This window comes from Sarcophilus harrisii, chromosome 1 (genome assembly GCF_902635505.1).
Source record: "Sarcophilus harrisii chromosome 1, mSarHar1.11, whole genome shotgun sequence".
Lineage (NCBI taxonomy): Eukaryota > Metazoa > Chordata > Mammalia > Dasyuromorphia > Dasyuridae > Sarcophilus > Sarcophilus harrisii.
The window spans coordinates 493,439,340-493,463,372 of NC_045426.1; the positions used below are offsets into that span (position 1 = coordinate 493,439,340).

At 32.7% G+C, this 24,033-nt stretch overlaps 1 protein-coding gene across 1 annotated transcript in view; it reads right to left on the bottom strand.

Moving 5' to 3' along the window:
• MIB1 (mindbomb E3 ubiquitin protein ligase 1) overlaps positions 1 to 24,033 on the bottom strand; it is a 154,412-nt gene that overhangs the window by 102,692 nt on the left and 27,687 nt on the right. Inside the window, exons 2-5 of the mRNA XM_023496210.2 lie at positions 19,795 to 19,966; positions 12,739 to 12,868; positions 8,403 to 8,507; positions 5,898 to 5,964 (exon numbers count right to left, since the gene is read on the bottom strand). Of these exons, the coding sequence (XP_023351978.1) occupies positions 5,898 to 5,964; positions 8,403 to 8,507; positions 12,739 to 12,868; positions 19,795 to 19,966 (474 nt within the window). The remainder of the gene's footprint in view (positions 1 to 5,897; positions 5,965 to 8,402; positions 8,508 to 12,738; positions 12,869 to 19,794; positions 19,967 to 24,033) is intronic.

A 24,033-nucleotide genomic window follows, 5' to 3' on the forward strand; every position in this document is an offset into this window, starting at 1 on the left:
CAGTCCCAATCCTTAACCAGCTTACATTTTACTCAGGAGACACAGTGAATATATATACAGATAAATAAATGCAAAGTCATCCCAAATAATTTAAAGACAGAGAATTTATAACTGGAAGAACTGAGGAAGGTCCCCTAAAGGAGATGGCATCTGGGCTACATCTTGAAGGAATCTAGGGATTGTAAGAGATGAAAACTGAGTGCTTTGAAAAGATAGGGGACAACATGTCCAATGGCACAGTAATGAGAGATCAAATGTTAACAAAAGCTAAGTGAATATTTTGACTGGAATGAAGAAGTGTGTAAGAAAGTAACCAAGAAATAAGTAATATAAAAGGTTATTAAGAGTCTTCAATAACTCTCTTGATATTTTTTTATTTTTAATCAAAGAAAGAATTGAATAATCAAAGTGGTATTTTAGAATAATGGCACTGTGAAGACTAAAGCAGAGACAAGAAGACTAAGAAAAAGTATTTTAAGCAATCCCCTAAAACTCAGAAAGTATTAAGATGAGTATTCCAAATAAGCAATTACCAGAGTCTGACCTAATCCAGGGGTTTAAAACCCTCTGACATTTGCGACATTAATTGACCAATAATTTATTTATGTAAGCTGAGTCCCAAAGTCCACTAACGAGGGATTCTTGCCTTACTGGTGGAAGTCAAAATACCCCACATCTGTGTAAAAGGCAAGCAAAGTTAGTAAGAACAGGAGAAAGGAAAGCTTTGCTCCTTTCTTTAAGAATCTCCAAGTCATTTCAGGCACTTCCAGCTTCCAGCTTTCAAGAGAGAAGATGGAAAGTGCCAGTCTCTCTTCAGGCTGCTGAAGAATAAGATTTTTTAGCAAGCAAATGTTGGGGAATTTCCCCTTGGGTGAAATATAGCATTTTAGCTTAGATAAATTGAGTTACTTTGCTCGCAGAGAGTTCCTTTACTCTGTACTTACCATTATATATATTCTCCTAGGCATATTTTCTCTGGTTTGTTTTAACAACTTAGATAAATGGATTTCTTTGTTATCTTTTATATATGCTCATTGTGAAACCAGAATTTAGTGGTAAAGAGATTAAACCTTGGATATAATCTTCGGTCCTCCTTTTATCCATTAAAAAGGATCTATCAGAAGTTTAGCTTGAGCCTGAAACTATCCTCTAAATGAATAATATTTATGTTCTTGAGGAGAATTTCTGGTTCCAATCTCTGGCTTTTCCTTTTGACAATAATTAAATTCTCCCCTGGAGTAGGGTAGAAGGAGAAAAGACTAGAGGCATCTATTATTCTGCCTACATTTGAGCCACATGACACCTCTATGATGTACAGGGGACCATTTACATCATTTTAATAAAGAAACCTATATACACAAAGCCTATTAAAGGAAAACCAAAGCCACAAGAAAAAAATAATAATAACCAGGTATATTTCCACATTAGGAAACCCTCAGGATGAAACCAAGGCTGTTTCACATTAATATTGTTACTAAATTATAATCAAATTCTACCATAATCTTATGGAAATATTACTACGAGAGATCTAGTTTAAGCCTTTTAATTTAAAAGTGAAGAAAACATACAACCAACTCTCCACTCCCCCCCCCCCAAAAAAAAACCCTCAATGTACCATATAACCTGAAGACCCATTAATTCATCATCTTAGGGAGAGGACATGACAATAGAAAACATTTTTTAAAAAACATTTTGTATGTGTATAACCTGTATCAGATTGTTTGCTGTCTTGAAGAGAGAGGAAGTAAGGAAGAAAAAATTTGGAACACAAAATCTTACAAAATAAATATTCAACCTTTATTTGGAAAAATAAAATTCTATTGAGGAAAAAAAACAAAATCAAATACTATGAACTGTATTACCTTTGGAAATGGAAAAGAACTATAAATATTAGAACAAAAATGGAAATCTAGGATCTTATTCTTAAAGTTCTTTTATGATCAACATATCAATGGGAGTTATTGTAAAATGCAAACATATTTATGGTATCACATATTGATTTATATTTGTTCCTAAGTAAGCTTCCCAATTAAGTGCTCCTAGTTACTAGCTACATGTTCCTACAAGACAGTGTTTGCAAAACCTGAAACCTTCCAAAGTGCAAAAAAAGACAGAAGCCTATGGCCTAAGGGCACAGAGAGCCTATGGAAGCAAGGAAAACATAAGGTAAGCATCTTCACTGCTTACATCTACTCCCTCCACTGGGGCCACCCATAAGAGAGGCATTCTAGCCTAATTATTTAGTGTTTAATCATAACCCTAGGCAACATAAGTAATACAAATAGAAAGATTTACCATATGGTAAGGGAATAGGAAGGTTCTTACTGGGAAAAGCAGGTCAGATGAGGAACAAACAAAAGGGTAGAATGATGATTAAGTCAAGAGTTATTGAGCGTTTTGTTGTTATTGTTGCTATGTTAAACAATCATTAGGAAATAAAGAATCATTAGGAAATAATAGTGATGGATAGTAAAGAAATAAAAAAAAAAATAAACAAGTATTTTTTTTTTTATTTCTTTACTATCCATCACTATTATTTCCTAATGATTCTCCCTTTCCTTGACTCTATAATGTCCTCCTATACAACTTACAACTGAGCAAAACAAACTAAATCACTGGCAATATATGTCTATGAACGACCTTTGATATAATAATAGAAAATGTAAATCAACAATAAACTATAAATTCAACAAACCACTGGATGCAAATGAAGGGCATAGTGCTCTATGATGGAAAAACAACAAGAAGAGAAGATTATATTCAATTTGTCCCTTCCAAACTATTTCTTTTGACAGACATTCACTAACATGACTCTGATCATTTTCATATAAATGACTTCTAAATCTTTATAACCAACATGGAACTTTCTCCCAAGCTCCAGGTCCCTATCTTCAATTGCTTATTGGTCACTCTGGACTTCAGATTAAACTTTCATTTTTCCCAAAATCTGTTTCACTCCTGATAGTTTGTTTGCATTTCTGACATTACCACTGATCTGCCACATTTAAAATGTCTAAACAGACCTTTTCACTTTTCCCTCTGTTTAATCCCATCTAAGAATGAAGCTTCAAACAAGTTATTTACTCACTTTCAGGGGCCTTAGATTCATCTATAAACAGAGGAATATATTATTAAAAGCTCCAAACTGAAGGGACAAATGTTAATCTATTCAATTTTGCCTATAATACTGCTATTATTCTATCTGTCACCTTCTCTCTATTCCCACTAACACTACTTTAGTACAATCTCTCATTATTACCAAATACTAAGACCATTATAATAACTTTCTCAAACCCCTCCAATCCATCTTGATAAAGTTGTAAAATTAATTTTCCCCACCATATTAAACTCCTTAGACTCAACTCCATTTTCTCCATCATGCCCCCATCTTTCCCTCCTTTTTTTCCTGCTTCTTATTGTTGTGTTTGTGCTCTTCTATAGATTATAAGCTCCTTTAGAGCTAGGACTCTTTTTTTCCCCCATATGTTTATCACTAGCATTTAGAATTAAATATGGTACAAAGACATCTACTCACATCACTCTTTCATGCTAAAGGCTTTAAAAGGCCTATTGTTTAATAAATAAGATCCAAATTCCTTTGCCTGTCTTTTGAAGACTCTTGACAAATATGGCAGCATCCTGTTTTTAAGCTTCATTTAACATTGTTTTCTTCCCCATTTGCTATGCTCTTGTAAAAGTGGATTTTTTGATGTCCTCTGTAAAATGCTGATCTTTACCTTTGTGAATATTTCCTCAAACTTCATTTTAAAGCCCAAATCAAATTTCAGTGCTTCAATGAAACCTTCTTTGCTATCTCATCCTGCTCCCATTAGAGTCTTTGCCTTGATCACCTCATCTCAAGAAGCATTCAGGTTACCAATCTCCTATATACTTTTATAGCATCTTCTAATACAAGTAGTTGTACATGTCAAACACCTCTCCCTCCCCTCCGACAGTGCTCTTTCAATGCAGTAGAGTCTTCAAGTTTTTCGAAACTGAAAATGAATCCTTATCTTTAAAAAAGCCTGTGTCACAAGTTGGGAAGAAGAAATACAAAGACCAGGGGCTCTGGTCTGGTCTGGAGAATGACAATATGAAACACCTAGAAGAAAAGACTATCCTTGAAATCTCTGACTTACTACAGAAGTAGCTATAGCATTTGGTGACTTCCACTTCAGTAGAACTTTCCTATTATTTGTATTATGACTCAATTTATAATATCTTATATTTCCAAGTATATTTTATTCAAATCTACCTTATGTTAACTGACACTTTTTTAGAACTCACTTACAAATAATTTACTGAAAGGGTTCTGCTTAAATTGTGTTTACTAGAAGTAAAGGTGGTCACTATAAAACATCTGAAAAACATATTTTAAGAAAACTACAGAATTCATAGGAAACCACTGATTATTTTTATCTATTGAACATATTGACTTTTCCATATGGGTAACTTTTTGAAATGTCTCTGATGCTAATAAATATGAGACCTTTTTTTGAGACTATTTATGCGTCCAAATTATGAGACATTCAGAGACCAATTACATGGACTATTTTCAGTAGCATAACTGGCTACACATTATTAAAAAAATAATCTGCAGAAAGATACATAATGCCAGTGGCAGGGTAGAATAAGGGGAAAGAATACTAGATTCAAGAACCAGATTTGGATACTGACACCGAGCATGTTATTTTATGTCAATGGAGACAAATCATTTAACATCTCTGAATTATAATTTCTTGTGTAAAATGGGGATGAAAATACATGCGTTACTTAAATTACATATGTTATGAGCATGAAAATAGGTATGAGGGCTAGTTAATATGCTTATCATGTCTATGAAATAAAAAAAGGGATAATTTGTTTTTCTCTTTCAGCTTGCCTTTTTCTACTCTTCCATACAGGAGTAAAGATCAAGTCTGAGAGCCAAAGAGCAGTGAGGACCTAAGCTAACATAAGCACACCCAGTTCTCATTGAGAGGGAAAAAAAAAAAACCTTTTGTAGACATGTATCTTCAGAAGACTTTGAAAAGAAATTTAGAAAGTCCACAGGGGGAAAGCAATAAGAACAGTTATAGGATTTTATGTATATTATATATTATAGAAAATAAGATTTTACAAGATTTATTTCAAGCAAAGAAATGTATAAGTAAAGGTTAATATGATCTGCAAATATTGTCCCTGGGCACAATTTGCATCAATAAGCAAATCACTAAGGCCTAAATTAGTTTTTCTATGACAGATGATATGTTAGATGGTATCTTAGTTTTGTTTGTTTGGTTGCTTTAGGAGTGGAGAGTAGAATTTTATAAGAATGTAATGAAATATCCTAATAGTCTAAATTTAAGTGATAAAACCTATTTTATGTTTTTTTTAATCCAATAATTGTTTATTAAAAGCACTTATTATATGCAAGGTTCTGTGCTAAGTACAAAGATATAACATTAAACAATAGTCTCTGTGCTCAAGAAACTTATATACTGTTAAGACTGTAAATATGACTCTCTACTACCTGAAGATCACATATATTCCAACTTCCCATCCCTCCAGCCCATGATTGTTACTTCCAGTTTTAGGGGTCCAAGTATCATAATTCTATTAAACTACTTAGCAGTCAGATTAGAATATCATAGTTTAAAAAAACAAACAACATTTTAGAAAATTATTTCCACCCATGAAAAGCATATGAATTCTATAGAAATAAAAAGATATATCCACCGAGCCAAAATTAATAAGCAGAAAAAAGTAGCCAATCAAGTGTTTTAGGAAATAATGATTTTTTCAATCAACTTCCAAAGGTATTAACTGTCAGCCTAATAAAAATTAAAATATTGAACTTAAATTTCTTACAAAACCAAACCAGTTATCCAATAAATTATTTTAATATGCTAACTTACCTAGTACAGGGCAGTGGTCTCTGTAGAAAGAGCCTCCTTTAGCATCTTGGACACACTTCAAATCAGACTAAAGGCAAAAAAATGTATATATAAAAGAATAATTTCAACAATTTCTGAAAACAGAAGAAATGACAGTCTTAGCTCTTCCCAGCCATACAATGATCCAAGGTAATTCAAATAGATTTGAGATGAAAAAATCCATTTGCATCCAAAAAAAAAAAAAAAAAAAAAAAAAAAAAACTACAGAGGCCAAATATGGATTGAAGCATATTATTTTCACCTTTTTTGTTTGTTTTTTCTTTCTCATGGTTTTTCCCTTTTGTTCTTATTTTTCTTTCACAACATAACTAATATAGAAGTATGGTTAAAATGATTGTACATGTATAGCCATATCAGATTGCTTGTTGTCTTGGGAAGGGGAAGGGAAGAGAAAAAAAAATTTGGAACTCAATCTTACAAAAATGAATGTTGAAATCTATCATTACATGTAACTGGAAAAATAAAATACTATTAAGCAAAAACAAATAAATAAATATTTATTGGGGGGGGGGGGGGACTATGACGCAGACAAGGCAGATATTAGCAGGAAATGTATTTTCAAGATGAGGAAATCTAGTTAAACAAAAATAAGTGACTTGCCTAAGGACTAATAAATAAAAGAGCCACTAAAACTTATCATTTTTAACTCCTAATTTAAATCTACTATATTTATATAACTTCTGATTGTCACCTATTTATTTCTCCTCACTTCTTAATAGCTTCATCACTTTAAGCCACATCCAATTTAACATTTTTAAGAAAGGACATTTTAAACTAGCAGAAAAAAAGACAAAAAACATTCATCTAAAAAAATTCCTGACTTTTAAAAATATCATTGTAAAATTAAATCCTAAAGACAAAACAATCCCTTTACAATCATCCCACCCCAGAGTATTTAGAAGTCTCAGTTTTATACTTGTCTTACTGAATGTGTAAAGAGTTACTGATGCCTATGTTTCATCCCACTTGATACTGCCAATAACTAACTTCTCCACTAGCTGGTTTCTTAATTGTTTAAGATAACACTTATAAGATAACTTGTAAGATATAAGATTAAGATAACATACTACTGCACCTTCTAAATAAAAAGGGAACTAATTTTTCTTCCTTTAGTTCTAATACATTTAACAGTCAAAAGCATTATAAAAGAGAAATTAGTAGGGGAATAAGCTATATACACTCTTTTTAGGTTTCTCTTGAGTTCTATATTAGTAAATCAAACTTTTTGTTTAGTTCCGGTTTTTTCATCAAAAATAGATGAAACGTAAATTCTAGTAGAAGATATATATAACAAGCAAACAGGGATGAAATCATGAAGTAATTTAAGGAGGGCAAGAGAACTAGGAGCAAAGGCTTCAAGTAGAAAGTGGTGTATGTACATGGCAGGTAAGGATTCTAAAGGACTAAAATGAGAAGGAACTATATTCTAGGCACGAATATGAAGGAATTTAAAAGGATTATTAAACACTGTGTGTATGTGTGTGCGCATGCTTATGCACATAGCCTAACCATTAGAAATATAAATACAAAAGTGAGACAATCCTCATCCTCAAAGAGCTTACATTCTGACAAATGGAAACAAAACAAAGGAAAGAAGTAGGTAGGAAAGGAGGATGGTAAAAGAACAACAGTATAGAAGAAATTGCAATAATGATATTTAGAGCAAAAAGTTACTAGAGGGAGAAGTGAGGAAAATATGCATGGAGCAAGCCAACCAGATAACAATTGGGTGAAAAGTGTTCTCAGTGTTCAAGGCTAGAGTTCTGATGTCTTTCAATTCTATTTTTATTTACATTATTTTAATCATTTTGTAAACTGTCCTTCAGCTTCTGTTCATTTCAGTGTGCAATTAATTCATAAGACTTCCAAAATTTCTCCTAATTTTTCATATTCATCATTTCTTACTCTGCATTATATTTATTTATAACAATATATTTGGCTATTTTAGAATGGACAGGCAACTACTTTCAGTCATTAAATGAATAAACATTTACATGCCAGGCATTGTGATAAGCATTTTACAATATTTTGCTAACATAAAAAGTGCCACAAAAAAAAATATTTTTATACGCAGGTTATATATACAAGGTATAGAGGTGAAATGCTAAGCAACTTTAGTCAAGTCTGGTTGAAATATTAAGAATAATGTCGTAAGCAAAGAGCCTTAGGAAAGTTTCTCATTTTCCCTAAGGAAAATAATAGCAAGTTTACAATCAAAACTCTCAGCTAAGGCCATAGAAAAAAGTTTAAACATCTTCCATTTTACTAATTTTCTTTCACAAAACATACTTCCATTCCAATGCATATATATAACCAACTGAATTCATAATGCACTTCCAAATAAGATGCAAATGAACAGAAGGATATAACAAAAGGAGAAAGAAAAGGAAAACATGAAGGGCTATTTTTATTATTTTTCCCTTCCCCAATCCAACATTTTTATCATTTATATTTTTTCCAGCTTACCATGCCTTCAAAGCCAACTCTGTAGAGGTTCTTAGCACCATTGTCCCATAGAACATATGCTGCACTGTGTGGGCTAGATGCACTCCAGTCCTGTATTTCAGTTACCTAATAAATTTTAAGGGAAAAAAAAAACAGTGAGGGCAGAAAAAGTTAGTTCTTTTAAAAAATTTTTTAGTGCTTTAGACTAAGAAAATTTCCTTTTGTTAACTGTCACATTAATGATTCATTTCATTCTAAGATCAATCCTAACTATCAAGGCACCAGATGGAGACAAGGCCTTTCTTATATTGCCAATCCAAAAATTTCATTTTGGTAGTCAATCACTGAACTATTTTTAAAGCTCTTACCATGTGAGCACCGAGCTAGGCCTGGGAGATAACGAACAAAAAAAAAAAGGGGGGGGGACCTCGACCTCAAGAAGCTTACTTCCATCTATTTATGAGGATACCGCAACTGTTCTGGTATCTGATAACTATCAGAGAAGTCTGGCCCCAGCAAGCACAATCAGAAGCGATGGGTAGAAATTGCAGAGGGACAAATTTAGGCTCAATATAGGAAATATCATCCTAATAATTAGAGCTGACTCCATAGGAACAAGATGCCTCAAGAAACAAGTTTCCCCCTTTTTGAAGGTCTTTAGGCAGAGAGGTTGGATGACCACTTATCAGAAATGTGATAGGTAGAATTACTTTCCACTATAAATTGGATAAATGGCTGAAGCTTCCAAACTTTAAATTTTGAAATTCTATGAATAGAAAAATAGTATCTTCCCAAATTGTGATGCAACCTGTGGTTTTAATTTTGGCAAAATATAGTAGATTCACATAATTTTAATTTACCCCTGTTTTAGACAATTTGAGCTGTCTCAGTATTCAAATGCAGTGAGATTCACATAATTTTAATTTACCCCTGTTTTAGACAACTTGAGCTGTCTCAGTATTCAAATGCAGTGAGCAGTGTCACACAGAATTCTTTCAGTTGACAAAACCCTAGTGGGTCTTTCTTACTGATTTCCCCTTAGCTGATAGTACCTACCTTTCCCTCTAATGCTATCTTCCATCTAACCTGTCTATATACATTTATATGCATGTCATCTAAAAGGTTATTACTTAAAAGAAGGATTAAACATTTTTTGACTTCAAAGACCAAAACAAAGAGGAATGAACAGAAGTTACAAAGAAGCAAATTTAAGCAAGATATAAGAAAAACAATAAGATCTATTCAAATGTCAGAAGATACCAGTCCCCCTTTTCATTGTAGGCTTTCAAGCAAAGACAGGGTAACTACTAGTCCAGTATATTCTAGTGTGGATTCTTTTCAAGGATGAGTTAACTGCTTAGGTTACTTCAAACTCGGTGATTTATCCCAGACATGTATAAACAATGTTACTTAAAGCACTTAATGGTCAACTCAAGTCAAAAAATTCATCACCTACTACTTAAGCCTCCAGGTGATAAGACTCTCCAAACTTACACTGGATTTCTAACAAAAATAATCTGTAATGATGCTGATACTCAAAACCTTCCCAGCATGATAAGAACTGCAGGCTTATTTTCTGTTGTTATAGCTTTTAGAAACTAAGAGAAGTCTCCACACAGGATGAGGCAATAGAAAATGACTTTTGGATTTTTTTTTCATTTTGAGAAAAGCTGCTTTTATTCCTATGCTTTCTAGTGTTTTTAATAATGTGTTTTGTTTTGTCAAAAGATGTTTCTGAATCTAAGGATAAAATCATAGGTTCTTTTTGTTATTGATATGGTAAATTATGCTTATAGTTTGTTAGAAAGTCATTGCAAAAATAAAAATGGTTTAAGAATATCAAGTAAGTTGATTTATTTATGATTCTTGCAAGAAACAGGCAATCCACTCAGGGGCAGTCCCTGGGTGAAACTGTGCTTATAGATACAAATGAACTTTTTATTTCCTATTCTGAAGCACAAGGTCCCCCCCAGTTGGATGGGGATGAAGAAATTATGATTTCTTGATCCTCCCATTGCATATTACTCCTTTACATGTTCCCCCCTCTCTTATAATATAACCCAAGTTCAAAAATGGTGGAAAATAACTCCTTAGGGGAAGAGAAGCTAATATTAATTTATTAACCAAGCACACTCAGTACTTGTAGTTCCCTTTAACCCACTTCTTGTTTTGGGGTGATTTTTATCAGTTTATCAATTCAGAGCCTCAATATCTTGTTTTGTACAACTAACATGGTCAGTGACATCATCTTTCTCTAAGACCTCGTCCCTATATAGAAATACAACTCTATAGATTTCTCATATAGTTTTCCTAATGTATAGTCCTACTAGTATTACATTCCTGGAAAAAAATCCGACCTGGTCATGATGGAGTAGAAACTCCAACAGTAACAGAAACCCCAATACTTTTTAAGAAACTCCACGGCACCTGGCCTTGAAAATGATGTAGTCCAATCCTCAAAATATTTCACCATCGGAATATACCTATTGGGAATGATATGCATAATCTTGGAGAATGTATGTGAAAGAAAAGAGAGTTGGACCTGATATCATTATTCCACTAAACAATGCTTCAAGAATGTCTGATTTGTCATCCAAAAGTCTGGGCTGCTATCTCACACCTGGACTGGGACACTGAATACTTTTTGGTTTCATGAAAGAAGAAAGGAGATCATTGCTAGCTCTCAAAACCCACCAAATCATGTGAGCTCCAATTCCATGATGTCATTTCTGTTCTTTGTTTTGTACTCCACAACTCCTCCTCTAACAGTTTTCCCTATAATTTGCTTGTTTGCTCTTTGTTATTTGTTATTTTTCTCTCTAGGAATTTAGCCCACTTTAATTAGCATTACAATTATAACAAAACTTTGCCGCTAGACTTAGAAATTACTCAAGCTTCCAATTTCTTTTGGAAAACCTTCAATACCAGTCTGAAATCCCAACATATTTTGGGGATCTTGCTGTACTCCTGAACTCCAACAGTCATAGTATATAATTTTTGTAACATACATATTGCTGTAATCTCCTTGCCAGTATTTTATTTAAATTTTTTGCATTGATATTTATTAGGGAAATTGGTCTATAGTTTTCTCACTCTGCTTTTGCTCTCTGGTTAACCATATTTGTATAGTAAAAAGGAGTTTAGTAACATTCCTCCTTTATCTGTTTTTTAGTTCTTACATTACTAGAGTTAAATTGTTCTTTAAATGGTAGAATTAATTTCTGGGAAATTTTTCTTACTGCGCTCATTTATAGATTGTTCCATTTCTTTTTCTAAGACAGGAAATGTTCTATTTTTTCTTCTGTTAATCTGAGCAATTTAAATGTAAATATCCATCCATTTCATTTAGATTATCAGTTTTATTGGCATAAAGTTGGGAAAAATAACTATTAATGATTGATTTAATTTCATCTTCCTTGTACATTTATTCTTTTCATTTTTGTTACTGGTAATTCTTTTTTAAATCAAATTGGCCAATGTTTTGTCTATTTTATTTTTGGTTTTGGTTTTCATAAAAACAGCTCAGAGTTTTGTTCAATCTTTTTAAAATTTCCTATTTTACTTTTCTTTTGATTTTCAGGATTTCTAGTTTGGTATTTAATTGGGGATTCTTAACTTGTTATTTTTCTTGAGGTTTTTAAACTGCATGCCAAGAAGGTTTTTACATTTTTAAAGAAAGTTTTACCGTTGTTTTAAAATACAAAAACCACACAGTCAAGCATCAAGTCAAACCCCAAAAATATAAGAACCTCCCAAGAGAGGACAAAACAAAGCAGGGCAACTATAGTGGGAAGTCCTGGGCTTTCCTAGGGGACCACATGCCTACAGTGAGTGACAAAATAATGAGGAGTGAGAAGCAAAGTCAGCCAACCTAACAATTGTTTACAGTTGCATAAATGCTTCTTTGTAAAGAAAGTTATCATTGTTTTAGAACCTTTACCATCCATTCTACTCTATAATGTCTCATTATAACATGCTAGTAACTCAGGGGTTCTCAAATTAATTTAGTAGAAGACAATCTCTGGCCAATCTTTTTAAGCAAGAAAGCCTTTGAGTGTGGATGTGATAACAAAAAGTATGTCTCCTGCTTAAAAGGCTCATCACCAAAAAGATTGCCATGAAGTAATATTTATTTTTCCATTCAAAACAACATATGATAAAAAAAAAAAACTACTTATGAAGCAAGTTAAAAAAGACTTTACTTAGTACCGAGAGGTAAAAATCTGTATTGCTAAAGGGAATAATACTCTTAACCAAAGAAATAAAAGATTCCTTATGAGTTAAAGTAACAAAACATTCTGGATGAAATATTCCAAGATTTTTCAAGGGCAAGATATTTTGAAAAAAACTTCCTTACCTTCCCTCTTCTTCCATTTCCACCATCTTGATCTTCCCATTGCCAATCTACCCCTCGAACCACTCTGGCACCTGCAAAGATTCCTCTGGCTGTAATTTTCTTTGATTTTCGACGAGATTCTAAAAGTACCCTAAAGATAAAAAATATTTAGTGGATATGCTTAATTCAATAAAAAAGAGATCTAACTGGTTCTTAAAAACAATATGAATATGAATAAGTCACTTAAAATTTAAGAGATGTTAAAGATAAATTATATACTGAAGATCTGAAAATTTCCTCTCACTAATTTTTTTTTGTCAAAACAGAACATAGGGGAATAGTAAAATAGCATGTTTTACCACCAAGAAGTACTCTGTAATTCCAGACTGAATTTCAGATAAGAAAGCCCTTAAAAATTAAAACTGTAGCCAGGCAGCTAGATGGCGCAGTGAATATAGCACTGGTCCTAGACTCAAGAAGACTGGAGTTCAATTATGACTTTAGACACCAGCTATGAAACCTTGGCAAATCACTTATCCCTGATTGCCTCATGCCACCAAAAAAAAAAAAAAAAAAAAAAAAAAAAAAAAAAAAAAAAATTAAACTCTAGGCAATTAGTTCACTTTTTTGACTGTTTTTTTTTTTTTCAACACATAGCCCAAAAGATATTTTTACACCAATACATAGGTAGATTTTCATAAGGAGCCAATCAAAGCCCGGGACCAGTGACAGGATGATGAAAATAGCCATCAGGCACAAGAGTAGGCTTCTGCTAGGGAAAAATATGACTACCCCCTCCTCCCCGGCCCCAACATTCTAAGATTCCTTGAGTAAAGGAAAAGTAAGAGGCAAAATTCTAGCCTAGCTTGATTTGGGAAGAAATTGGAAAGGCAGACTAAGTTGAAAATACAGTACACTGTCCTCTAAATATAAACAGGTACCTATGATAGGAAGGGAACTATGTAAAACAGACTATCCAGAAAGGGACACCAGAACAAAGTCAATCTCTCAGCACCACCTGTTCAGATGGGATAGAAAAGGTATATTTCATGCATAGCGGGGCAGATCATGAGGATCAAGGACAATGCTCCGAAATGGGTTATGGGGAGATTGTACAAGGTAATTTCTATAAGTCCCTTCAAGATCTAAAAATCAGTGATAGCAGGCATTCTGAAGAGCAATTTGGAACTATGCTCAAAAAGTTATCAAACTGTGTATACCCTTTGACCCAGCAGTGTTTGGGGCTTATACCCCAAAGAGATCTTAAAGAAGGAAAAGGACCTGTATGTGCAAAAATGTTTGTGGCAGCTCAGAAGTGGCCAGAATTTGTAGTGGCCAGAAACTGGAAACTGAGTGGATGCACATAAATTGGAGAACAGCTGAATAAATTGTGGTATATGAATAATATGGAATATTATTGTTCAGTAAGAAACGACCAACAGGATGATTTCAGAAAGACCTGGAGGGACTTACACAAACTGATGCTGAGTGAAACGAACAGGACCAGATCATTATATACTTCAACAATACTATATGATGATCAATTCTGATGGACCTGGCCATCTTCAGCAATGAAATGAACCAAATCAGTTCTAATGGAGCAGTAATGAACTGAACCAGCTATACCCAGCAAAAGAACTCTGGGAGATGACTAAGAATCATTACATCGAATTCCCAATCCCTATATTTGTGCCCGCCTGCATTTTTTATTTCCTTCACAGGCTAACTGAACAATATTTCAGAGTCCGATTCTTTTTGTACAGCAAAATAATGGTTTGGATATGTATACTTATTTTGTATTTAATTTATACTCTAATATATTTAACATGTATTGGTCATCCTGACATCTAGGGGAGGGGGAGGAGGGAAGGAGGGGAAAAATAGGAACAAAAGGTTTGGCAATTGTCAATGCTATAAAATTACCCATGCATATAACTTGTAAATAAAAAGCTATAAAATTTTAAAATAAAAAAATAAAAAATCAGTGATAGGGCATTTGGATTCCCATTTGACTCTACCTCAGCTCAATTTCGATTTCATTAAAAATTGAATGAGCCTTGGCTCTTAGTTTCCTGTATTATAGAGTGAAGGCAATGAACCAATGACCCCTTAAGGTCTTTTGCAGATCTAACGATAATTTGAGAGTTTGGAAGGTGTTAGCATCAAGCCCTCTTCCAGCCTCACTCCCCAAAAGGAACCATCTGCTATGATTTTTTTTCTCAATTTCTACCCTTCAGTAAGCAGGTTTCTAGAATGCCAAATGTGAAATAACTGACCTTAGCACCTAGGTAACAAAAATAATTAGTTAAAAATAGTAAGCTATAAACAGGCTGATTTCCTGAGGGTAGGAGTATAATCTTCTCAGAAGCAGTTCCCAGGGACTCTATGTCCCTCTCACAGCAGGCTCCGTTACTTATATAACCAAGAGTACCTTTTCCTGATATTTGTCCCAGGTATAATTTAAGGTGTTTCTCTCTCTCTGGCCCTGGTCCCCTACCCTACTCAAAGTATTCCTTTGTTTATTTCTCTAACAAGGAACAGAGATCTAGCCAGTAAAAATAACAACAAATATGTCCTCTTCCAAAAAAAAAAAACAAAACTATTCTTTATGATTACTGATAAACTTAATATACTAAAATTAATAATAAATAAGTTATTAATAAACAATAAAACTATTAATAAATAAGTAATAAAATTTTATATTTTAAAAAAGCAGACATAATTCATACCTCATGGAAGAGTTTGTTTTTTTTTTAATTTGCTATCCAAAGGAATTAAAGGATTTCTATCAGTGGCAAGTACCTGAATACGTTAAAATAATTTAATTCACCAATTTTACTTTTCAGAAATAGCACACACAGTGAGGTAAACCAGTAATGAGTAACTAGTCATTATGTAAACTGTATCCCTCCTTCAATCCAATGTCATATAATTGTAGCTTCCATTTATCAGACAGAACATTTCACTGAACATATCCTTGCACCTGTGATTTCACCAGTGCAAGTGTTCCTTCCACAGATGGTGATTTCAATTCAATTAAACCTTCTTAAGCAATGTTATTCTTGTTCAGAGTTTGGTGCAGAAATATACCAAATTTAACAGGGAAAAAAAAATAAGCAAGAAGAATAGGAAGAGAGTAAATTTAAGAGGGAGGATAAAATTAGTTAAGGAAAACATACAAACAAACCAAATTTCAGCTTTGGAGACTGAACTGTAAAAGGAGGATTTTGAGAAGGGAAAAAAAAAGCAAAGGTAACCATCAATGGGGATGGCTGAATAAATCAAATTATAATTGAAATGGAATATTATTGAACCATAAGAAATTAAATGACTTCAGAAAATCTTAGGCTTCATATATGAACCAAAGAAAAATCAAGAAAATAATTTTTCCAGCAAAACAAATTTGAAAGACTTAAGATCAAAAGTTGGGCTTAGAAGAGCAGAATCAAGAGAACACTATGAAAAGCAACAACAAGATTATGTGAAGATCAACTGTGATGGATGTGACTCTTCTCAACAATGAAGTGATTCAAAACAATTCCAATAGACTTGGGATGGAAAATGCCATCCATATCCAGTGAGAGAACTATGGAAACTGAACATGGATTGAAGCACAGTATTTTCACTTTTTATTTGTTTTTTTTCTTTCTCCTGGTTTTTTCTTTTTTTGGTCTGATTTCTCTTATACAACATGACAAATATGGAAATATATTTAAAAGAATTGCACATATTTAACCTATATCAGATTACCTGCTATCTTGGGGAGGGAGGGAGAAAAAAATTGAAATACAAAGATTTAAAAAATGAAGGTCCAAAACTATCTTTAGAAAATAAAATACTACTGAAAAAATTTTAAATGGGCTTAGAAAAAAAAAAAAAAAAACTAGCTAATGTAATGCCAAAAAAGAAAAAAAAAAGATACTTTAAGGCAAAGAAGAAAAGACATTCACAAGGAAGCATGGATAAGAACTTTAAAAGGGATTATTGATGTTATATACCTTTTTAAAATTTATTATTTTTTAAAATTCTGAACCTAAAAAATAAAACAAGTATTTTTATAACAAACTAGAATCTAAACAAAGAGGGTTGCACATGAAAATGTAAATATTTATATTTATCAGTTCTTTCCCTGGATGCAGATAGCATATTCCTTCATACATCCTCTGTAGTTCATTTGGGTATTTATAATAGTAAAAATGACTTGGTCAATCAGAATTGTTTTTGTTTACAGTACTGCTATTACTATATAAAATGTTTTCTTGGTTAAGTCTTTCCATTCCCCAATTCACAAGCATTCTAACAATTTTTAGTTTTTCACCACTACAAACTAAACTGTTATAAATATTTTAGAATATGTAAATTATTTTTCTTTTCCTCTATTCATCTTAGAAAACAGATCTAATAGAGGTATTGCTGGATCAAAGTGTTTAAGTAGTTTTAAAACAATTTGGGCATATTCCAGATTGCTCTCCAAAATGGTTGGATTAATTCACAATTCCACAAACAGTGAATTAATGTCCCAATTTTTCCACATCCTTCCCAAAGTTTGTCATTTTCCCATTCTAGAGTTTATCCAAACCGACAAGGGTAAAATGCTGTCTCAAGATTATTTTAATTTACATTTCTCTAATCAATGATGACTTAGAGCATTTTTTCAAACTACTTCTAAAATGCTTTGGTGTCTTCAATGAAAAATTATTTGCCATATCCTTTGACTAGTTATCAACTGGGGAATAACTCATACTCTTATAGATTTGGCAAAGTTCTTTATATAGCTGAAATATGAGAAACTGTATAAGATTTTTCTCCTCAATTTTCTGCTTTCCTTCTGATCTTGGTTACATTAGTTTTATTTGTCTATATCTTGTTTATTTATAAATTGTTCACCTATTCATAAGTCTATTTAAATAATATGCTCCATGTTCTCCTAATTTACTTGCAATAACTTTCTTTATATGTAGTTCATATACACATTTTGACTTTACACCTTGATAAATAGTATAAGATATTGGTTTAGGCCAAATTTCTGACAGAATGCTCTGCAGTTTTCCCAACAATTTTTATTAAATAATAATTTTTTGTCCCCAAAACATAAATCTTAAAATTTGTCAAACACATAGATTTGCTGTTATAAACTGCATGCCTATTCTGTTCTGTTGATGCTCTATAATTTAAGACCTGGTACTATTAAACTCCTCCGGTTACTTTTTTTTTATTAGTTCCTTTTTATATTCTTGACATTTTCTTCCATAAATTGAATTTTGTTATTTCTTCTCATTCAGTAAAACAAAATTTTGACAACTTAAGTGGAATGACACTGAATGTATAGATTTAGTTAAATGTCATTTTTTATTCTCCACCATGCCCTTTTATTGCTTTATACATTGAAAAAACTTTTACACTTCCCTAAATGTTTATGTTGTTCCCACTTTAACACTAAACTGATCAGAGTACTGTCAGTCCTCCACCTCCACCTGTTTCTTTTGTACAAGATAACTATTCCTTTTTAATTTTTCCTACCCAAATTTGCTTACTTAGAATCATCCAATCATAATCAGCTCAGTTACAACCTTTCTTCCAAAATATCCAAGTAATAAATAATAAGTCTTAAGAAAATGAGTAACAATTTCACATATAAGAAGTAAACGGTTTGACCTTAATAAGTTCCTTATAATAACTAGTCTTTAATGTTTATCTTACGGAATCCTGATTGCAGCTCCATAGTGTTTGTAATACTTTCTCCCCACCTAGGAGCTTTGAAACTTGTCTATATTATTCCTGTAAATTTTCATCCTAGGATCTATTTCAGCTGGTGATCAGTGAATTTTTTCTTTTATCTACCATATTGGAAATAAAAACAATTTTTGAATTTGTAGACCCTCTAAAAGGGTTTCAGAGATCCCCAGGATTCTCTAGACCATATTTTGAGACACTGTTCTATAAGATATAATCAGCAGGATGGTTTCCAAAAGGACTGGAGAGACTTAAATGAACTGATGCTAAATGAAATGAGCAGAACCAAGAGGAAATTGTATACAGCAACAATAAGATTATGTGATGTGGAAGTGGCTCTTTTTACCAAGGAGGTGATTCAGGCCAATTCAAACAGTCTTGTGATGCAGAGCCATCTGCACAGAGAGAACTATGGGGACGGAATGTGAATCACAACATAGCATTTTTGTTGCTGTATGTCTGCTTTTTTCCTCGTATTTTTTCCCTTTTTGAGCTGATTTTTCTTATGTAGCATGATAAATATAGAAATATGTTTCAAAGAATAGTACATGTTTCACTATATTGGGTTACTTGCTCTCTGGGAAGGGAGAGAAAGAAAAGAAGGGAAGGAGAAAAATTTGGAATACAAGATTTTGCAGGGGTGAAATATTGGAAAATCTTTTCATGTATTTTGAAAATAAAAAGCTATTGTCAAAATAAAAAAAAAAAAAAGTTGTTTCATTCAAAATGATTAGTGTTCAAGACTACAGAAAGAGAATGAAAAAAATGTCCTAATACTTTCTTGGTTTGTTGAGTTGTTTCATGTCCTATATTTCATTTTTTCTTGACAAAGATACTAAAGTGGTTGCCATTTCCTTCTCCAAATGACTTTACAGATGAGGAACTAAAGCAAAATGAAGCGACTTTCCCTTTACAAGAATAGTAAGAGTCTGAGGCCAGATTTGAACTCACAAAGATGAGTCTGCCTAATGCTTTCTATCCATTGTACCATCTCACTAGCTGCCTTTCTAGTAATTAGAGCTGTCCAAATGTGGAATGGCCTGTTTGGATATACTTAGGTTCTCCCTCACATACTAGGCAAAAGTTAAATGAACATTTATCACGTATGTTAGAAAATATATTCTTATTTCAACTATCGTTTTTACTTAGGTGACCTTTGAAGACCTTTTTAACTTTGAGATTCAGTGATTTTTCTCTCTACCAAATCTGGAAAATCTTATCCAAAATCACACTAGAAACTGTTATTAATAAAAATTCATGATTTTTCTAATGTCATTTATAAGATTTAATACATTCTCAATATACAAGGAACTTAGGTGTGTAAAATTAAGATTTACTTCCTACCTTTCACTTCCTGGTGTGGTAATTCTGTAAAAACGATGCCTTAAGTGATGTTTGTCTCCATGATAACAAACTGTGCATAAATCATAATTTGTACACTCAGCACACTTCCATCGGATACCAATGATTGGTTGTTGGCGACAAGTATCACACATGGTTCCATCATGCTTGATGCCTATTTTTAAAAAGACACATACTTACTTTTTTAAAAGTTTTATAATACATATTTATTACTTCAATGAAGGCTACTGAGAATAAGGGGAAAAAAAAGATATCTAAAGAACTTGTAACAAATTATACGGGGAAATAAGAGTGTTTAGTCTCCTTAAAAATAAAATATTAATAAAATTCCATTATTTTAATTAATATACACCACAATATTGTATTCCTTTTTACCTCACAAACTAAAAGATGCTATTGTTCATCACTTTTTTCCCTTATCTATACAAAACTGACCTAATGTGGCAGTTTCATTTAGAGCAAAAGTGGGGAACCTTTTTTCTGCAAAGGCCGATTGTGATATTAATAACATAATTCATGGGACATACAAAATTATAAGAATTCAAAGGGAAGTTGTAGTTGCCTGTGATTTTGTCCAGGCAGGGCATAGAAGACTCCCCCCATCTCTAATTTAGAGAAATAAGGAAGACAAAAAGACATTTTAACAACAACAAAAAAAAAAAAAAAAAAAAAAAACCCGATATTTAGTACTTCAGTATTTGAATACTTGAATCCTCTTGTTATTTCAATTAGTGTTCAATTATGATAAGTATAGAGACACTATGGAGGCCTACTCCAAAAAAGATAAAAAGAAAAGGATTTAAGTGAACTTATGCATCTATATAGTGAAAAGAACCATAACATTCTAAAGAAAAACAACTCTGAAAGATGAAAATTCTGATCAATTCAATGAGTAACCACAATTCAAAATGATATGATAAAGGATGGCACTCATTTTGATGAACTCAAGAATATAGTAAGACTGTTTTTTTTTTACACAGCCAAAGTACAAATTTGTCTTTCATTACACAAATGTTTTGATGCTTTGATATTTGGGTGGAAAGGAACAATGACTGGAAGAGAGAAAAAGGTTAAAAAAGGTTAATAAGGGGAAAGGAAGAGATTATTATGTCTTTTTTCTTCACAGAAAAAAATACAGGAAGATTAGAAAGGAGTTTTAGTTAAAAAAAGAAAAGATATTTTATATATATATATATATATATATATATATATATATATATATATAATAGAGATCTACAGTTTCATACAAAATGTATGTATATGGAAATGCTCTTTTTGTGTGTGTGTCTAATATCAAAATAGATACAAATCTTTTTTGAAAAGTACAAAAATTAGTATTGATCTTTAAAGTTTATGGAGGACAGAGATAAAATGGCAGAGAGGCCAGAGAGCTGCATGAGCTCTCCCCATTTTCCCTGGGGTGAAAGGGCAGGGGAACATTAAATCAAGCCTCTAAACAGATTCTGGAGCAACAGAACCCACAAAAAAAAAGAATTAAACAATTTGTCACCTTAAGATAATTGAAAAAGAATTCAGAAAAGGTCTCTCTCACTTGGATAAAGGGGAGCACAGCCCAAAGCACATAGTGTCCAAGCAAGATAGTGGGAGGTTCTTACTACAACACAACCAACCAAGGTCTCTTTGTCCTAGGCTCAGCAGGTTAGTGGTACAGTGGGCCAAGCTAGGAGGTCTCCAGGTCCAGCACAGAGGGTAAATTGCTAACCTGTCACCTCAGCACAACAAGTGCAACTAGGTCAGAGCACTCAGTAATCATGCCTCTACTTCCCAGCAGAAGAAGTTTGGGACAGTGACCCCTATCCACAGAAGCAGAGCTCAACTTCTAAAAATGACCAAAAAAACCAAAAGGAACCCTAACCATAGAAAGCTACTATGCAAACTGAGAAGAGAACAACAATGTCAAAATCCCTACATGTGAAGCCTCCCTCCAAAAGGGAATATAAATTGGTTTCAAGCTCAAAAGCCCTCTTTAAAGAGATCAAAGAGGATTTTAAAAATCAAGAGAGGGTATAAGAAAAATTGGGAAAAGAAATGAGAATTATGTAATAGAATTAAGAAAAAAGAGCCAACAGTTTGGAAAAGGAAGCTCAAAAAATTGACTAAAGAAAACAACTCCTTAAAAAATATAATTAGTCAAATTTGTGGAGGTGGAGTAGGAATCTATGATGAAAACTTCCTTTAAAAGTAGAATTGTCCAAATGGAAAAGGAGGTACAAAAGCTAACTGGAGAAAATGATTCCTTTAAAAATTAGAATTGGGCAAGTGGAAGGTAATGACTCTATGAGACACCAAAAATCACTGAAACAAAATCAAAAGAATGAAAAAAAAAAAAAAAAAAAAAACCAATACAATGTAAAATCACTGGAAAAATAACTGTTAATTGAATTTTGCTATTTTGTCTCTAAACTACGTATAGCTGGAAGCTCACAAAGCAATCCTACAGACCACTTTTTTAGAGATCAAGTAGCAGTTTAATTAATCAATTTTGAAGTGAAGAATGCAGCTTGCAAAGGGAAAGCTGGGCAGGAAACCTCCTGCTACAGGAAAGATAGAAATTTCATATATAAATCATAAATGGGAAGGCAGGGAGAAGTAGATTCGCAGGACAATAAGGGTGCTTTCTAACCCTGTAGAAGCAGTTCATAAATGATTGTTTCAAATCATGAGGATTGTCATTTAATGAGGGGACAAAACCCAGAGTTTTGATAGAACAGGTTCTACAGTCTTTGATTCACTTATCACATACAGGACAATGTTGTCAAGAATTGACAGATCAGGGGCAGCTAGGTGGCGCAGTAGATAGATCACCAGCTCTGAAGTCCGAAGGACCTGAGTTCAAATTAGATCTTAGACATTTAACTCTTCCTATCTGTGTGATCCTGGACAAGTCATTTAATCCCAATTGCCTCAGCAAAAAGAAAAATAATGATGGATCACTTCAAGGTGCCTTTATAAGACTGACTCCTAAACTAGAAAAGGCTGTTCTAAGAGATCTAAATTATTAGTATATTCATTACACATATCATCTTGATTATCATGAAAATTATCATTTTTATACCTGGAAAAATAAATATAGAGAGATAACTTAAGAATTATTGAACTACCATGATTTAAAAAAACAAACAAACAAACAAACAAAAAAAAACACCTGGACAACATTTTCAAGAAATTATCAAGGAAAATTGTTCTGATACCCTAGAATCAGAGAGAAAATTGTCACTGAAAAAATCCACCAATCACTTCTTGAGATTCTTATATGAAAACTCCAATAAATATTGTAGCCAAATTCCAAAACTATCAGGTTAAGGAGAAAATGCGGCAAGCAGCCAAAAAGAAACAATTTAAATATCAAGGAGCTACAATTAGGATTACAGAAGCTTTCACTTCTACAGTAAAGGATCAGAGGACTTGGAAAATGATATTCCTTCCAGAAGGCAGAGGATGGAACACAACCAAGAAAAATTGAGCATACTCTTTCTGGAGGAAAAATGAACATTCAATGAAAGAAGAGGCTTTCAAACTTTCTTGATGAAAAGACTAGAGATGAACAGAAAATTTGATCTTCAAATACTCAAGACTTAAGAAAAGCATGAAAAGGTAAACAGGAAATAATAAAACATGTTATTCAATAAGATTAAACTGTGTACATTTCTACACGGGAATATATTTTGTAACTCTTGAGATTATATCACTATTTAGATAGGGAGTCGTTTACAGAAACAGAGGGTGTGGATGTATTAAGTTGACTTTAACATGATATATATATATATATATATATATATATATATTTTTTTTTTTTTAAATTAGGATTGTACTACGGGTACAGGAAAGGGGAGGAATAATAGGTTAATTACATCATATGAAGAGGTGCAAAAAAACTACTATAGGAGAAAGAAAGAAGGGATGGAAGAACTATTGTTTGAACCTTGCTCTCAAACCTTGGCTCAAAGAGGGAGTAACACACTCATTTGGATATAGAAATTTATCTTATACTATAGGGAAAGCAGAAGGGAAAAAGGAAAGAAAAGAAAAGGAAGGGGCTAAAAGAAGAGAGGGCAGAAGTAGGGGAAAGAGGGAAGTGGATAGAAAGGAGGGCAGATTGAGGGAGGTAAGATTCAAAAAAAAAACACTGGGGAGGAGGGATAGGGTGAAATTTATAATTAATTATGAATATATAATAAATAACATATTCATCACAAATAA